The 18,839-nt window shown below is 35.0% G+C and overlaps 1 protein-coding gene, 1 long non-coding RNA gene and 1 other non-coding gene across 6 annotated transcripts; 1 reads left to right on the top strand and 2 right to left on the bottom strand.

Moving 5' to 3' along the window:
• Positions 1 to 729: 729 nt before the first annotated feature.
• TRNAQ-UUG lies at positions 730 to 801 on the bottom strand. Its single transcript has one exon. It is a non-coding gene; the product is annotated as a tRNA-Gln (tRNA).
• A 1,482-nt stretch (positions 802 to 2,283) lies between these two features.
• LOC114382562 (filament-like plant protein) lies at positions 2,284 to 7,978 on the bottom strand. Of its 4 annotated transcripts, none has more exons than XM_028342070.1 (5): positions 7,701 to 7,978; positions 6,891 to 7,027; positions 5,612 to 5,951; positions 2,995 to 5,198; positions 2,284 to 2,863 (listed from the first exon to the last, which is right to left on the bottom strand). In XM_028342070.1, exons 2-5 carry the CDS (start codon positions 7,002 to 7,004, stop codon positions 2,468 to 2,470), a joined length of 3,054 nt encoding a protein of 1,017 aa, XP_028197871.1. In that variant the 5' UTR covers positions 7,005 to 7,027; positions 7,701 to 7,978; the 3' UTR covers positions 2,284 to 2,467. The 4 variants fall into 4 exon arrangements, with proteins under 4 accessions (XP_028197871.1, XP_028197868.1, XP_028197870.1 ...); XM_028342067.1 differs by having other exon boundaries at positions 6,891 to 7,050; XM_028342069.1 differs by lacking the exon at positions 7,701 to 7,978 and adding an exon at positions 7,394 to 7,620 and having other exon boundaries at positions 6,891 to 7,050.
• Positions 7,979 to 17,974: 9,996 nt separating this feature from the next.
• Positions 17,975 to 18,532, top strand: LOC114381331. Its single transcript, XR_003660009.1, has 3 exons — positions 17,975 to 18,050; positions 18,169 to 18,257; positions 18,381 to 18,532. It is a non-coding gene; the product is annotated as an uncharacterized LOC114381331 (long non-coding RNA).
• The last annotated feature ends 307 nt before the right edge of the window (positions 18,533 to 18,839 follow it).

Consider the following 18,839-nt stretch of genomic DNA (forward strand, 5'->3'; position numbering starts at 1 on the left):
AGTAATGGTGGGAGTTCCAGAGAATGAAAAAACAGGACCGGAAGAAGCCATTTTTGACAAGGAAAAAGCAAAAAACTAACAGAGTAGAGTGGAGGAAGCACAAGATGACACGCAAACACTGCACCCGAGGCTGGAATGTGGACAAGGGAAGACGACGCTCCGTTTGAAACAGGTCCGGCGCATCAAGAAGAGGAGAGAGACAGCTTGACAAGACAAGACATACGGTTGTCTTCTACCACAAGCTAAGCAGGAAATTAGGTAAGATAAAAAAACAGAAAATACACATAATTCTAACATATATATTTATGATAAGTCATGTTTTGATTTTGTTAAATTTTTTTAGAGAGAATCCAGTTTTTTATTATTTTTTAAGAAATTATTAAATGACAATAATATCCCTGAATTTAAAAATTTTAGAATAAGAATTGTTTATATTTGTTTGTTCTAAAATTTTGACGTACATTACTAATACACTCCAACAACCAAAAAATAAAAAAAGAATGTGTAGAAATTTGCAATATATATATATATATATATATATACTCCTTACACCATCCCTACATACACTATTTTGAATGTTTTCCAACCCATCTAAGTCATTTTTGGCTTAAAGAAATTGCTTTAGTTTTGCAGAGATCGAACGTCGATCAAGAAAAAAAAAATCTGAGGAAAAATGATGTCCATTCATTGGAAATGGTCTAACTATTTAAAAATCCATATTAACTATAAAGGTCCTACCGGGAGTCGAACCCAGGTCGCTGGATTCAAAGTCCAGAGTGCTAACCACTACACCATAGAACCTGTTTGTTCATTATATCTAGCATCACTTATCTATTTTAATGTCATTCTTGTCTTGTATTTCCCACCTTTGAATTTTAAGAAACAATCTTAATCGTACTTAAAGACAAAATAAACCTAATCCGCTGATAATTCTTTATTCGTTAGCCATTTGAAAGCATCACTACAGGAAAAAAATATTAATTATAAAGTTTATGATATATACCTTAAGCTTAATGGAACATTTTTTTTTCCTCTGTAAACTTGTAATTTTTGAAGAAAAAAAAAATTCTGATTCGCTAATACACATATACCAACAGATCCAAATTACCCAACTTATAATTACAAATGACAATGACTCGTAATGTATCCTTAAAAATATTAAGATAAACGTTTGAAGGATGAAATGTTATTGGTGAATTATCTGCAATTATATTCGACGTTTGACAGTGTAACTTTGTGGAAAAGTTGAATTTATCTGTATAAATCTCTTGAGGGGAAAATGAAATTAATAAACCAATGTTTTTGGGGGGTGGATGAACCGATGAAAGAGAAAATTTCATCCATCTATTCAAATGCTGTAAGATTTTATCTACACACTTTGTGTATATTTGACACTACTCATTACTTCGTGCTATAAAAAATGTCAATCTTTTTACTTTTGTCACATAATACAGTAAATTTTGTAAGAAAATAACATTATTAACTTTTGTTTCTATTGATACTTATATTTAGAAATTGAAATGCCGAAGTTATGGTGATGAATTAACAGTTAATAATACAAGTTAGGATTTATAAATTTATTATATATATATAGTTGTGAGCATGATTTATCAACAAGGGTGGTGGTGCAGTTTGCTAACGCGTAGGTCTCATAGCTTGAGTTATCCTGAGGTTGCGAGTTTGAACCTCTCTCACACAAAAGTTGTTTTTGATTTGTTTATTATTTAAAATTTCTTGAAGACTTCTACTAACTAGGCTTAAGTTCAATGGTCATGCAAGTGTAAAACTATATATAAATAGTTGCCTTGCCGACACTTCTATACTCTTGCTTCCTTCTCACCTTGGAGTATCTTTAAAACACCTTACTTACCTCATTTTTTATAAAAAGAAATAACTGGATTTTTTTTAAAATGAACAATAACCACAATTAAGTGGGTCTTATTGCATTTTTTCTTATTCCATTTTTGCATGTGAGAGACAAGGCGTAAGTTTCAAGATTAAAGATGACTTAGGAATTAAGTGTATGGTCAAGTAAAATGGTCAAAGAAAAGAGAAAAAAAGGACACTGCAATTAAAATGTCACATTTTATATCCACCATCCACGAGATCATGTGGAAAACTTTTAGGAATTGATTACAGCACAAGTTATGGTATATTGCTATTACTTGACCCTAATCTTTCAATTACGTTTTAGATTTTCGAGCTGAGAGGGTATCGGCCCGGAACTCTTAATACTTTGCACCTTATGAGTCAGATTAGAGATACCACAAGACACTAGAGAGGCATTCAAAATTTGATTATATTTTTATATCAAACATAATAAACCCTGCACAAGATTAGAAAAAAAAAATGATACAATTGATGCCAATTGACTGTTGTCAAATCTTTTCTTTGAATGACATGATCAATCTGTTTTACAGCTAGAGAAAAGAATGACTTTTGCTAAGGCTAATTCACTATATCATCACTAAATTTCTAGCCGGATCCCGCTCTTGGTTCTAGAGAAAAACTTTGCAAAGCCATTTCTACTCCTCTCAGAACTGACATGATTTGGCAAGGCCGGCGATGAAGTTGATGAAGACGATGAAAGCGACGAGGTTTCCTCATTTTTGTTTAAGGATGGACAAGAGCTACCATCAGCCAACCTTGAAGAAATGGAATCTCTTTTAGGCGAAAAAGTGCCATTTGAATGAAACTTCCACAACTCCCCACCAGCTTGACCAATGAGTGATGGACTTGCTGGAATGCTTGCAGTGTCAATGAGGAAATCTTCTAGTGTAGCCAGGGATTTCAACTGATTCCCCAAAGATGCTATTGTTTTCTGGCACTCGGCAAGCTTTCCGGCAGCCAGTGCTAGGTCCTCCTGGCATAGATAAGTTCACAGGCATTACATGAGTTGGGTAGAAAGTATATATAACCAATTCCTTACTATTTTGTACATGATCAATGATAAAAGTTATGAAACATGTAATGTAGATATCAATGATGACCAACCTGCTTAATCTTCTTTTCTCCGTATGAGCTAGTTGTTGACCTGAGCAATTCTTCCTCCAATTCCCTACACTTCATTGCAATTTCTTCTGAATTAGCCCTCTCCTTATGAAGCTCTTCTTCTAACAAGTCAACCTTTGCTGATTTTCTTTCTAGCTTTTCCTCCAGGTCCTTACACTTCATTGAAATTTCATCTGACACAGCTCTCTCATTGTCAACTTCTGCATCTAATAATTCAACCTTTGCGGATTTGCTCTCTAGCACTTCCTCCAGGTCCTTACACTTTTTTGCAATTTTATCCAACACATCCCTCTCCTTAGCAACCTCTGCTTCTAATAACTCAACCTTTGCAGATTTTCTTTGTAGCTCTTCCTCCAAGTCCTTACACATTTTTGCAATTTTATCTGACACATCCCTCTCCTTAGCAACCTGTGCTTCTAATAACTCAACCTTTGCAAATTTGCTTTCTAGCTCTTCCTCCAGGTCCATATACTTTTTTGCAATTTTTTCTGACACAACCCTCTCCTTGGCAACCTTGGCTTCTAACAAGTCAACCTTTGTGGATTTGCTTTCTAGCTCTTCCTCCAAGTCCTTACACTTCATTGCAATTGCATTTGGCATGTCCTTCTTATCAAGCTCTGCTTCTAGTATGCTAACCTTTGCAGATTTTCTTTCTAACTCTTCCTCCAGGTCCTTATACTTCATTGCAATTTCACTTGACAAATCCTTCTTCTTATCAAGCTCTGCTTCTAGTATGTCAACCTTTGCTGATTTTCTTTCTAACTCTTCCTCCAGGTCCCTACACTTAATTGCTATTTCACTTGACAAATCCTTCTTCTTATCTAGCTCTGATTCTAGTATGTCAACCTTTGCAGATTTTCTTTCTAACTCTTCCTCCAGGTCCCTACACTTCATTGCAATTTCACTTGACAAATCCTTCTTCTTATCAAGCTCAGCTTCTAGTATATCAACCTTTGCAGATTTTCTTTCTAACTCTTCCTCCAGGTTCCTATACTTCATTGCAATTTCACATGACACAGCCCTCTCCTTATCAACCTCAGCTTCTAAGAATTCAACCTTCACAGATAATGTTTCAGCCTCAGCCACCATGTCCAGTAGGTGATTTTCTACCCTTTGCTTTGATTTGTAGGCATTTTCTACCTCTCTTTGCAACTCCTCCAATTTCTCTTGTGCCTCCCTCAACTGAAGCTGTGACTCCTCAATACACCCTTCACTTTTCATCAAAGCTATCTCTAGTTCAGCTTTATCAGCTTCCACCTTCTCTAACTTTTCTTTTAGCTCATCCATTTGCTGATTCATGATCTCAAACTCTACTCTGAGAGAGCTTTCTTTGTTCATGCATTGATTGGTAACAACTGACTCTTGGACCATGGTTTCCTTCTCACTTTCAGGCAATGCAACAAGTCGTTCCATTTCAAGGAAATCATCCATGAGATCAATTTTAACAGAATTGGATGGCGTTTGTCTGCATTTTTCATTCTTGAACTGATCAAGCTCGGCAATTAGTGCAGATGCCCATGAGTCAGAACAACTTGGCTCACACTTGTTTGGTTCTGAGCCATTGATCTTGTTGGCTTCAGTCTCCACTGCAGTAAGTCGATCTGCACTGTCTGATAGACTATCTGTTAGAGATTCAACACTAAATGAGGACTGAACAATGGATTTATGATCATTCGATAAGGAAGTTCTAGAAGCCATGCTCCTCAGTCTCCGGCACTCGGCCTCAAGCTTGGCTACTTTCTTGATGCTTTCTAAATGCTGCTTGCTAGCTGTCTCAGCAGCTTTAGTGCTTAGATCCCTCTCAATTGTTCGGATTTCTAGCTCTTCTGATTGAACTAGGATCTCATGCCTGAGAGCCAGGTTCTCTTTCTCCAAATATTCAACCTTTTGACACATATCAAAGTCAATAGAAGAAGACTTGGCTTCTGAAGCATCTAATTTGTTCTGGAGCTCAGTGAGTTTGTTCTCAAGTTTAATTTTAGCTGATTCCAATTCCTGTGTCTTTTTTCCAACAGCATCATAGATATTTTCTTCCTGCTCTTCTCTTGTCTGCCTTAGCTGCCTAACACACTCCTTAAGTGCTCCATCTAGATGAGTGACTCGATCTTCCAGAACTGAATTCCTGAGAATGACGGTGTCAAGTTGCTTCTTTAAAACAGCCACTTCATTTTCAGCCTTTTCCCAGCCTAAGTTAATGAAAATGGCAAGTTAATAGACAATCTAAACAGGGAGAAAGAGAAAAGGAAAGAAAACAATATACCAAGGAATCATACAAGGAGATAAGATAACTAACATGCTAGTGTCAGCATGTATGTGTCCCGGTTTATCATATATATGCCTCTTGATCTAATGTACTATTGAGATAATTCAGATGCAATTTAACTTCTAATTTCAATAAACCCTACCCATGAGCCTAAGTCCTATAGTCCTAATCCTCCTTTAAGATAAGGAGGAACTTGGTGCTTTTCTTGTTCAAGAATCAGCTGGTGCATTGTTTAGTAGGCACATGTCAGACATCAAAGTCCTAACTCGTAATCAAGAAATAAGATATGATCACCAATATTTCTGAAAAATTACAGGGAACAGTAAAGGAATGTACCTGCAATGGCTTCCTCAGCAACTTTGGCATGCTGCTTAACCAAGTCTTCTTTGGCATTGGCATTCACTAGTGCAGCAGATAGCTTCTCTGACATATTCCTCAACCCATCATTCAGATCACCTTCCTTTACATCTATTATGTTTTCATTTTCTCCATTTTCATCATTCTCTGATGAACCATCACTTGCAATGCCAGCAGCAGGTAAAGATTTAGAGGTGACTTCTTCAGGCAATTGTTCATTGATAAATGAACTATGGTTAACATCTTCAGCATAGCCCGTAGCTTTTGATGTGACATCAGGTGAGTGGTTACTTCTACTAGGAGATTCCTTCAATGCCTCCTATTTTCAAGTTTCAAAGACACAAAAATACTAGACTTGTCAGAAAAGAACGGATGAAAATTGATGGTAAACTTCATTCAGATTGTGAAATGCAGATACATGGACATTACATGCTTAAATTACCAGGATCACAAATTTATTTCCAGGAGAAGGCATAAAAGATATGATATTCATGGTTGACTTAGACCAATAACTGGCAGAGAAGTTGTTAAATTACAATCCTGGATACACTCAACATTGACCTTAATGGATTCATTTTCAGAACTGCTAATAAATACGGGCTGTAAAAAATGTGAACTTAATTTCAATTATGTATGCATGCCTATATAAAAATGAGCTATGTCTACTAGTCGTTTATTCAAATAATTTATGCCTAAACAGAAACAGAAATCTAACTATTTTTTTCACATGGGGAACAGACCAAAAGGAGGGACAAGTAGCTCGAGCCTTAAAGAGTCTAGGGCTAGGCCCTAGGATGAATAATTTAGTTGAGGAACCTGGTTTTATTCAAAAAACCTGTCAATTCTACACGACTTTTTCAGTCTTTTCAGTCACTGAATTTCAAAAAGTTATACCGATGACACAAGATTCAAAACCAAGCATATGTAGCAAATGTTCGTATTTTGTGATTATAAGCACAATTCTTATATGTATATTCATCTCACACTATGACACCGGAGCACAGAAATCAGAAGAGAAGGAAAAGCACAACCAGTGAAAACAATCTTAGCTTGCCAGTAAGTGATCAATTAACTTTATCCACTAACAAGTAAGGAATCTTATGTTTTCACCACACAAAAAAGGAGTCAAATTATAATTCAAATCTTCTCACTTGTGAGATACTAAAATGAATCCAAATATTTTAAGATGAAACCAAATGCTAAAAAAGTCATAGATTAGGTATCCCATTTTGCTACTATTCAAGATTGTTTATCATACCTGTTCATCTGAGTACCTCTCAGAATGAGAAGAAACAGATCCTGAACTTTCAGTTTCACCAGAGCTCTTATCAGAAGACTTCCTCTTCCATAGCCATCTCGTCTTATCCATCATTGGGTCTAACAATCTAACATTAGCTTCAAAACTGAAGGGCATTCATCTGCAGACAAAGTACCCAAAATGTTCAGAACCTGATTCAAAACCCACCCTAAAATCCAGTTCAAAATATCAACATTACGATGAAGAAAAGCATGAACCAAGATGCTCCAACCTACTTGCCCATTCAGACAGCACAAACCCAGAAAACACACTTCCCCTTTAACAACCTCACTGATTCAAAAATAAAAATCAAAATAAAAAAGTGGGGAAAAAAAAAAGAGAAACTTTGCTTAACATTCTCCTCCAGCTTTGCTCATAAACCCAAAGCTCATAAAATTAAAAGAAGAAATCTTTGATCTTTCAGCTCCATCATCAAGGGCTAAATCCTACACAATTCTTTGTACCTCATTAAGACCCTTTTCTTCCTCCACACTATTGAAATTTAAAACCCAACAACTACACAACATTCTGCAGCACATTTACTGACCCATGATAATAAAACAGTAGCTGGCAAAAGAAAACAAAAAAGCTTACTCATTCATGTTACCCAATTCCCCAAATGAAAAATAAAATAAAAAATCCCAAAACATGAGCTACCCATTTCAGCCATTGAGCTAAAAATGCCTCAAACATTCCAAAAAATCACTGAAAACCAAAAAAACAATTAATAAAAAAATAGTCTTCAATTAAGAAAAAAAAAAGATCAAATACCTTTGACCAAAAAGGCCAACTGCAGAACTAGCTGGAGGAAGCAAACAATAAATGGAGGCAAAAGAATGGCTGAGAGTACAGAATGGAGATTAAAGAGTGTAGAAGCAAAAGAACAAAGGTATTAAATGACACCAATAAAAAAGTTTAAAAACAACAACAATAATAAAAAAAAGGGGGTAGGCAAAAACTCTGTAGAATGTCAGTAGCAGTGAGCGTTTCACATAGCAACGTCTGTGTGTAAGAACTAAGAAGTGGTAACAGATAATGAATGGAGGGGGCTTCTATTTTCTTTTTCTTGTTTTATTATTACTTACCTTTTACGTTTATTATTATTTTGGAATATTAAAAAATTAGAGGGCCACGTGATTGTAAATGCGTCAGAGTTGTGAAATTCAAGAGGTGGGTGTGTGTACCAGTGTGAGTGGGGGTGTGTGACAGTGTGTGAGACCACAAACAACTTTTTCAGCTTTTTATTGAAAAGGTTTTTTGTTTGATTTTTAATGTACTAATTTGAATGAATTTGAGCTGCTCTTGTTCCCGCCTATGCTCAGGACAAAAAATGTTACCTTGTCCATTTCGGGTTTGGTTGTTTCATGTTCACAATTAACTTATTTGATTCTAATACATACTTTAATATTATCTCTATTTTAAATTTATTGTTGATTAAGGTTTTTTCTTTCTTTCATATAATAAAACATCAATGAATTTGAAATGAAGGGAGTATAAAATTTTGGGCTTAGGTGTACAGTGGTTTTTCCTATTATTGTTTTTTGGCAAATTCTTACAACTATTGTCTATTGTTATTTCACAAATTTGATTATCATCTAGCCAAGAACAGACGTCTACCGAAAGAATTTCATTAAAAAAAAACGTGTAGCTGGCACTAGAATTTTCAAGACTAATAAGAAAGAAAATAGAGGATTTGTTTATTTTTAAGTTAAATATTTTAAATTAAAATATAATTAAAAAATATTTAAATTATTAATAATAATAAATTTCAAACTTGCTTTATGTTTGGTTGTGAGGAAAGAAAATGAATAAAAAAGTGAAATAAAGTAAAAAGTAAGGATTTTTTTTTGGTTAAATTGCAACTTTAGTCTCCTTGATTTGATATTTATGTGATTTTGATCTATGAAGTTTAAAATGATCGGATTTGATCCCTTAAGTTTTAAATTTGTGCAATTTTGATGCACTTGCCTAATTTCTAACATCTGACCCCATTGACCGTTAATATACTAACGTTGATTATTGTTTACTTTTGTTAATGTTATAGCTTAGTTGCTAAGTTCCTAGTAAATGACTAAACACATTTAATTAGGAATTTTTTAATTGAATAGTCATCTTCATGTTCCTATGTTCGAACAAACTGGTCAGTGTGAGGCTTTATTCATCGTTTTGGCTTTCGTAAATGGTGGTGGGGGTGAGGCTACAGTCATTTCTGGGACTGGTGAGGGGTGAGACTTTGTCATCGTTGTCTAAAGGAAGATCAACGGTTGGTGATGGTGGTTATCGTGGGCGTGAAACAAACGCATGGTACACAAGTAGAAAGAAACACAAGACAACATACTTTTTAAGGTCAGATTTATGATATTGTGATAGAAATGTCTCGGTTGTTTATGCTTTTCTTTGTTTATTGCATTTGTTTGGGTTTGTTTAATTGAATGTGGTCCACAGTGTGGGTTTTTTAATAGGGAAAAACATGGGCGTGTGGAGTTATTTTTGGGGTTCCTAACTGGTATCTGTCATATTTATGTTGCTGGGTGTTGAAATTTTAATTATTTGCAAAGGCAAGTCCCTAATTGTTACTATTTTGGGGGGAAACTTAATTTGTTGAAAGTTTGTTTGTCATTTTGTGGTTGTTGTTATCATAAATCACAACACTGTAGTGCTTTGCCAATGAAGGAGGAAGTGATTTTGTTGTAATTAATGACAATTACAATGGAAAGGAGGGTGATGTACAAAGGAAGGGTGAGGGTGATGTTTTTGATACTAATGCACAGGGTAAAGGTGATCATGTTGCTACTGCTGATATAGAGGGTGAGGGTGATGTAGTTGTTGTTCATGTACAGGGTGAAGGTGATCATGTTGATGCTACTGATGTAGAGTGTGAGGGTGATGTAGATGGTGTTCATGTACAAGGTGAAGGTGATGTACAATGTGAGTGTGATGTACAGGGAAAGGGTGATGCTAATTCTTCTGAAGATGAAAATTATGTTGCTAAAGATAATTCTGACAATGAGTACACATTTATGGAAAATAGTGATTATGGGGATAGTGATGTTTTGGACACACCACCAAGCAATGGAGATGAAGGGAGAAAGACCCAAAAGTTTCCAAGGTTTAGAATGCCTGAGGATGATGTTGAAATTCGCATTGAAAAGGGGATGATTTTGAACTCCAAAATTGATATAAAGGTGGTTATTAAAACACTTGCAATGGTGAACAAGAAGAATCTGATCATTCAGCAAAATGATTTGAAGAGGGTTGTTGTGAAGTGTATACATGGTTGTCCATTCCATTTACGGTTTAGTAAGTCAAATTAGAAAACTCATTGGCAGGTGGTGACCTTCAAAAAAATTTATGCATGCTTTAGAACAACTAGAAACAGGCAAGCTACTACTGAGTAGTTAAGAATGAAATTCATCTCTTTATTAAGGCATGCACCAAACATGAAGATAAGAGGGTTAATTGTTGTGGCACGTGAGAAATGGGGTTGCAAATTGTCTCGTTATTAGGCTCACAAAGCTAAAAATAAGGCACTTGAGAAAATACAGAGTGCAACAAGGAAGCAATACTTTCATATAAGGGATTATGCTCTGGAGATTATGAGGAGTAACAACAATAATACAACCATTGTACAGAGTAACATGAGTAGCAGAGGGCCAATTTTTTAGAGATTCTATATTTGTCTTGAGGCATGCAAGGTTGCATTCATGATTACATGTAGACCACTGATTGGACTAGATGGCTGCTTTTTAAAAGGTGAATATAGGGGACAACTTTTGACCGCTATAGGCAAAGATGGCAACAACCAAATGTTACCTATTGCCTATGCAGTTGTTGAAGCTGAAACTATAAAGTCATAGTCATGGTTTGTTGGGATTTTATTACATGACTTGAACAATAGTCAAGAGAAAAATTGGGTCTTTATATTTGATCAACAAAATGTATTTTTTTATTAATTTTGATTTGTTATTAATGTACATTTCAATGGTTATTAATTTTATTTGTATTTCTAAATCTCCGGGCTTGGTTACTATGATAAAGGATGTTGGTTCAAATGTTTAGCATCGTCTATGTGTAAGACATTTGTATAGTAACTTCAGAAAAAGGCATACACATGCTCATTTGAATGAACTAATGTGGCAAGTCGCAAAAGCCACCACTATGCAGGAATGGAAGAGAATTATGTAGAAGATAAAAGAGGGTGATGAAGGTTCTTAAAAAGAATTAAATGACCTAGATGCATCTTGTTGGATCAAGTTATCATATGATGTAAGTTGTTGATGTGACTTGCAAGTTAATAATATGTGTGAGGCATTTAAAAAATGTACTCTAGAACTAAGGGACAAGCCAATTATCATTTTGATGGAGGGTATTAAGGTATATTTAATGAAAAGAATTGTAAGTCATAGGGAAAAGGTACTAAGGTGTAATGCTCCAGTTTGTCCTAAAATTCAAGAGATTTATGAGAAGAGAAAGAGAAAGGCTGAGGGTTGGACTCCCGAATGGTGTGGTGATGATCAATACTCACTATTTGAGGTGTCTAAGAACTTTAAGAAGTTTGTGGTCAATATAAACAAAAGAACTTGTAGCTGCAAAAAGTGGGATCTGACTAGCATCTCTTGCTGTCATGGGGTAGCTTGCTTATGGCACAACAATTATAATCATGAGGCCTATGTGGCTGCTTGTTATAGGTACATTGTTTGAAATAGTTACACATTTGTAATGGCCAACTAACATTGTGGTCAATGTTGTAGAATTTGAAAAGGAAAAGAGCTTCACACTGATATGTTCCAAATAAGGTTTACAAATTAATTTTTTTTTTAAAAAAAACTACATTTCTTCATTTATGTTTACTTCATTTAACTATTTGTTTGTTTGTTGATGTTTGTAGAAATCAAGGATGGAGCCAATCTTTAAGTCTAGACTTGGTGAAACATATGCATCAGCACAACAAGCACATATTGCTTAATCAACTACACTTGTACCAGCTCCAAATGGTTCAACATAATCAGCATCTACTACTAATTCAATTGCATGTGTTAATTTGAGAACTACAAGGTCAACCACACATGCATCTATTGCACCCCCATAGAGTTAGGGTAATTCTAGTGCACCTCCAATGATTCAAGTTAGTTCTACTGCACCCCCAATGGTTCAAATTAGTTCTATTGCACCTCATGTGAGTCGAGCTTCTTCTGCACGTCAAGCTTCATATGTGTCATCTCCTGCACCACTTGGTAGCCAAGCATCATCTCCTGCACCACCAATCAGCCAAACTTCATTTGGTAGATCAACCAATCACAATGTAGTTGAATTTGCACCACAGACTATGCACCAGTCTCCAATGAAAAGAATTTGCTTGGATGTGGAGTGAACTTTGTAGTTCCTATGAATGTTTTGTGGTCTATTTTGAGAATATTTTTTGATTGTAATTTGGATATTCTTGATACTATATTTGTTGTTATGTATTTTGATTGTTTAAAAATGGTGTGTTTTGGTACACTTCAAATGCCTATAGACCATTCTTAGACATGTACTCATTATTGATATCTCTTTATATAAAAAGTGGTGATTAATCTCTGTTGAAGATCTTGAGCATGCACAAGTTAAGCATTTTCCTCCTAACATAGTCTATTCCATACTTAAGGCCAAGATTCAAATCCTAAACAACTTGGTTAAGAGACATAAGTCGCTGCTACCACTTATGTCATCTGTTGTTGGTAAAAGTAGTTTAGTTGAAGTGAAAAAGAGCATAAAAATGAAATATTTGAATAGTAGTTTGATAAGTAAGAAAAAAAGAAAGAGAACTTAATATTATTTATTAATTATAAGGCTTAATTACACAATTATCTCTTAATAATGATTAAAAGTTCAATTGAATATCACAATTATTAAAAAGTTTCATTAGATCCTATAATTATTAAAAATACTACAATCGTACCCTTTCCCTCAATTTCGTTAGTTTGATCGACAAAAGTATACATTTTTACATCGGTTGTATTGACAACTGATGTAAAACAAGAAATTTGTGTGTGTGTGTGTGTGGAATATTGTAACACCTCATATTCTAGTTCAAAACATTGTTTGAAAAACTCTCGTTAATTCTTTTTATTCTTGAAATGTGTATCAATAAATTAATATCTTCTTCAAAATTTGAGTGGTATACTTTTTTTAAAACATATGCAGATAAACTTCATTGTAAAACTCATATAAATAAATCCCATTAAAAACATACAAAAGAACATTAACATCATTTCTTGAAAGTCGATACAATAAAAAAAACTTCATAACATGTTTACAATAATCACTATTTTCGAAAAGATATGAAGCTTGCAACAGAATAATTAAATACAAGGGTGAAATGGCAATCTTCATACATAATAATAAAAAGTATCATAGTATTGTGTCACAGTAAAATAAAATGCAATTACAACCCATAAATGTATGAAAATAAGTGTAACATGTAAATCTGTAATAAATATGACTATCTAAACCTAGGTGTACCCAACTCTAAAATGGATACATAAAAAAGAAATCCTAGGTCTCAAAGCAGATATCTACCTGACCTAAGGGACCAAATTGTATCTAAGACAGATCCTCAAAAGGATCATCCTTATCCTCCTTAGATGGAGGATTTAATTGTCACAACAACTATTTGTACTCCTTTATCTTTGTAGGCATGAGATCATCATGGTCTCCTTTGACGTTGATACCTGACAGTTATTGATTGTAGGGGTTAATCCTTTACTCCTCAAACGCTACAAACAACACACAAAACATACAACTTATATAACCATGGCATATGGTTTTTATAGGTAAACAACACTCTCAATGCCCTAGAGCGCATAACTATTACACTTGACATAAATGACTATAATTCTTAATGCCATTGACTATCTCCCTTGACACAGTCAAATACTACACTTGACATCATTGATAATCACACTAGACACCACTGACTATCACACTAGACACATAATAGTACCCAACAATGCCTCCAAGCCTCCTAGGTATTGGTGGTCTTACACACCGACATAGATGACAGTTGGGAGTGATCGCCACATACGAGTACAATGTATATTGATCCCTAAGCTTCCAACTCCAAAAAGTATAGTCTCGGAGTTCGTCAGGAGTAGCAAAGTGAGGCCTGTGAGTTCTTCGCACCAAATAAGTGTATTAAATGTTGGGTAGTCACCACTTGCTAATTTCCTCAGGTTTTTCAAACCTCTCCGCCCACTATACCCTAGTGTACCCTATAAATCATCCATTTCTCAACTCATACCTCACCATCACAGATGGACCATAATCATATACCTTACCATCTCATAGATGTAACATAACCACATGCCTTAACATCTCACAAATGGACCATAATCATATACCTCATCATCTCATAGACAAAATCTAACCATAACCACCCATCTCACAGATGAAACCTAATAACAAAACACGTCATGTCACAGATGGGACATAACTAATGGGACATAGCCCTCATGTTGCGCACATCACACAAAACAAACATTCATACACACACATAGAGATACAAATTACTCTCAGGAAACCATTTTAGGCCCCTCAAGTGATATAAATCACTTTTCACACAAATCTACCAAAAATTTGACAGCATAACAACTATATTTATAACAAGAAATTTGTCAAGGGTTGGACACCCTCGGGCTCAGACCAAAGTGCGTAAGGTGAATATCAATATATTGTAGAAATATAAATCACAACTACAAATACAAGTGCTAGAGTTCACATTCTCTTGGTTTTAGGCATTCATAAGCAATAATAAAATTTCATCGTTCATTCATATCTTAACAGTTAGACTAGCAGACAATATATTCACTCAAAGCATAACAATAGTCATCGACATGCATACAATCAATCTCAACATTGAACATGACATTCACCTTATATCTCAACAATTACATTAACAGTATCCATAACATTTTGAGGTATAACAATAACCATCAGAGAACAATTGCAATTAATTTAAGCATTGATCTTACAATCCACAAAAATTACATACAACATCAAATTACAAATTGGAGAATTAATACAAGTTGGTCCTCATGGGTTTAGTAATTTTGTTTGTCTTAACTTACAAGTTCACAATGGATCCTAGAGCGGTTCTCATGGCTCCCTAACACCTTCCCTAGGATTTTCTTCATTCTAAATCCAATTTTAGTCTTAGAATTACCAATTTAAGTAATGTAATGTCCGGTATCAAGCTACTGTCCTATTTCACAAAGTTTCACTCTTAAACTTGTCTTCAAATTTCTAAGTGTTCCGGAAATCGGTTATTCATAAATCTTATATGTTACCTTACATTTTAACACCTAATAAACTCATTTTTAAGGTCAAAACTTTAATAAAACTAGTCCATGCAACTCTCACCGCCAGATTATTTCCGTGATAGATTTTGTCCGACAAAATGTTCTAAAACTTGTTTTATTCATAAATTTTGCTATAAAACTTTGATTTAAGTGAAATTTAAGGGTAACCCTATGCTTTAACATTTAAAGAACTCATTTTTAACATTCAAACTTCTAGAAAAGCAACATATGATCCAGTTCTAGTCATGGCAGCAGATACAAAATTTTAAACATCACAACAACATGTAATGAAGCCTAGTTTCCAAAGACAACAATGCTAGGGTTTAAGAAGTGAAAATGACTCCCCTTGCCTTAAATGAAGCTTCCACGAAATGGTCAAGGAACAAAGGTTCAGATCTTGAAGTCTCAAGCTTCAAAGGATGAAAAAAAAATTGAAACCAAACATAAGGGCTTTGCATGAAAATGATGAAGAAAATAAGAGATTTAAGAGCTTCTTTACCAAAGCTTTGAGAAAAGGAGTCTCATGACACTACTATGAAGCTTGGAAGAAGATGAAAATGGTGGTCTCTTCCTCCTTGAAGGTCTCATGCAAGAAGAAGAAAATGAAGGCTGAAGTTTTGGTTTTTGGAGAGGAAATGGTGAGAAATGATGAAAAGTTATGCAAAAGCTATGCCTAATGCTATTGATAAGCTCACTTGACAAGCTTGAATGACCATTTTATGGCCATATGTAGGTAGTTTTGCTTTTGAATGTTTAGCTAGAAATGGATAAAGTAGGTATAGACAAAAATGATAAAATTGCTTTTGCTATGATAAATCTTATCCTAATCTTCTAGACTAGTGTGATAACTTTCCTTGAGATATTTGTACTTAGAGTGAACCTTCCACATAGTCTACTCAATACACAATGCAATTTTTACACAAATGAAGATCTAGCTCAATCAATTTCTTTCTCTATCAAGCTTTACTAAATCAATTACACACACATACACATAACACAAAATTTTGTGATTAAAAACATACAATTCATGTATGTAGAGATGACACAACAAAGTTGTTTATTTAACTCTAAAATAAACAAACCCTCTATTTTTCTTTCTTATTAGTCTGGAAAATTCTAGTGCCAGGTACGCGTTTTGATTTTTTTTTTTTATGAATTTCCTTCGGTAAATGTCTCGGGTCATTTTTGGCTGTTGCAAATAACAGTATTGTAACTTTATGAGGAATCAAATAAGTACATTGTTGTTATTTTTCTGTCCTTGTTTGCTAGCTAATGATGCATGGCCCGAGTAGGGAAAGCTTGTTGTCTTTCAAAACACAAAAGAAAATGTATCAATTTCAGTATTTCAACCCAAAATTATATATATCAATACTACAAAACATTCATTTTACGACGCGCAATCTACGACGGTTGTAAGGGGACCGGCTTAAAAAGTGGTACGGTGGCATTCTTGTAATTATTTTAAGAATCAGAGTATTTTAAGACACACATTCTAAGACAGTTATTGAAAACCGCCTTAGAATGTTATATGTAATTAATGTTTACGCCGGGTTTTACTAAAACCCGTCGTAATTTAGGAAAAAAAAACAAAACAAAACGTGCAGTAGCGTCCTCCCACCTTCTCATTTTCGAATAAACCCTACTTCTTGAACCTTCCTCCCTGCTGGCCTCCACTCTCGACGTCTCTTGAACTTTCTCAACTAACCCTCTCAGTCTCACGCTCTCATACTCATTCGCTCAGATCGTTACAATCGGAACCAAGAGGTTGTAGAAGCTGGTTGAGTTCATTCGGGAGCAAGCACGAGAGGCCGAGGAAGGATCGCAAAGGATGGTTCACGATCTTTCCGGTTCGCCGGTGGCCGCAGCTTCCATGGTCATGCCTTTCACCGCTTCGCTCGGTTTGGACCGATGAATTCATCGGGAAGGGTGCGATAGGGCAGGTCTGCCAGGTCATTGGTGTCGTCGTCGATGTCAAATTCGACGAGGGTTTGCCTCCGATCATGACCGCGCTGGAGGTTCTGGATCACTCGTTGAGGCTTGTGTTGGAGGTGGCGCAACATTTGGGTGAAGGCGTTGTCTGAACCATTGCTATGGATGCCACTAAAGGTGTTGTTAGAGGCTAGCGCGTTCTCAACACTGGCTCCCCTATTACTGTAAATACCTAATAACTTGTTATTTATTATTAGTTCAACCTTGCATTTGGTGAATTCTACTTTGCTATTGTGTTTGGATTTGATTTGATTTTCGTATCCGAGTTGTTGTTTCATTGTTGAAAGAATCCCATCTTATCTTTTGATTGATTGATTGATAGTTTGTATCCTACTGCATTTTCGACATTTAATTTAATTGGTATGCTGAAATTGGTGGCCTTTTAATCGATTTTACTGTTATGTAATTTATACTTTTTGCTAACTTATGATTTGTTTATTGTTTGATTTGGGTGGATTTCAATTTCATGATATTTCTTTTAGCTTGCTCAATTTCAGTTAGTGTCACTTTATGCTCATATTGTTTAAAAACAAACTGTCATTGTTTTTTGTTAGTTTCAAATAGTCTATAGTTATTATATTTTGTTCTTTTTGATCTTGATCAACTGGTCGAATCTCCTCGTAGCGTACTTACATTTTTGCCTACACTAATTTAGCTTCTTTCTTTTTGTTACTTGCATTTATTTTCTATTTTCTAATATAGTGTTTGCATTCTATTCAGGTTCTAGTTGGTAGGGGTACCCTTGGCCGTATCATAAATGCCATTGGAGAGCCTATTGATGCCTAGGGAGAAATTAGTAAGAAACGCATAAAACCTTTTATATATATAAGATCTGATATATGATTTGTAGATATTGTAAGAGTCTTTTTTGTCATTCTCATGAAACTGATGGTAATCATTTTGAATTGCCTTAGATACTGAGCATTATTTGCCCATTCATAGAGAAGCTCCTGCTTTTGTTGAGCAAGAAACTGCACAACAGATTCTTGTTATTGGAATCAAGGTATTTTTCCTTTTTATGTTTTTCTTTTGTAAATGCATTTTATCTAGTCTCCTTCATTAAGTTACTTGTGCAAGTGTGTCTTATGACTGGTTACTGATTTTTGCATGAATTTTTTGTGAACAGGTTGTTGACCTGCTTGCACCATATCAAAGAGGAGGAAAGATTGGGTTGTTTGGTGGTGCTGGTGTAGGAAAAATTGTGCTTATTATGGAACTTATTAACAATGTTGCAAAAGCTCATGGTATGTATGTACACTTAGTTTATTCTTGGTAAAATGTTCTTTTACCTTTCCATGTTGTATGATGCTGTCTGTTTCCATTGTGGTTTCTCTGTGTTTGCTGGTGTTGGAGAGTGGTGTCATTAAGCTTGATGCAGGTGTCATTGAATGCATTTCATGGCATTTTTAGTATTCTTCATAATACTTTCATTTGGGTATTTTATTAATTTTGTCTAAAATGGTTTTTTCATGGTATTAGACTGAAAGCAAGTGTGCTCTTGTGTATGGTCAAATGAATGAGCCCCCTGGTGCTCATGCCCGTGTTGGTCTTACTGGGCTTACTGTGGGTGAACACTTCCGTGATA

The sequence above is a fragment of the Glycine soja genome, chromosome 13 (assembly GCF_004193775.1).
Source record: "Glycine soja cultivar W05 chromosome 13, ASM419377v2, whole genome shotgun sequence".
In the NCBI taxonomy this organism is placed as follows: Eukaryota; Viridiplantae; Streptophyta; class Magnoliopsida; order Fabales; family Fabaceae; genus Glycine; species Glycine soja.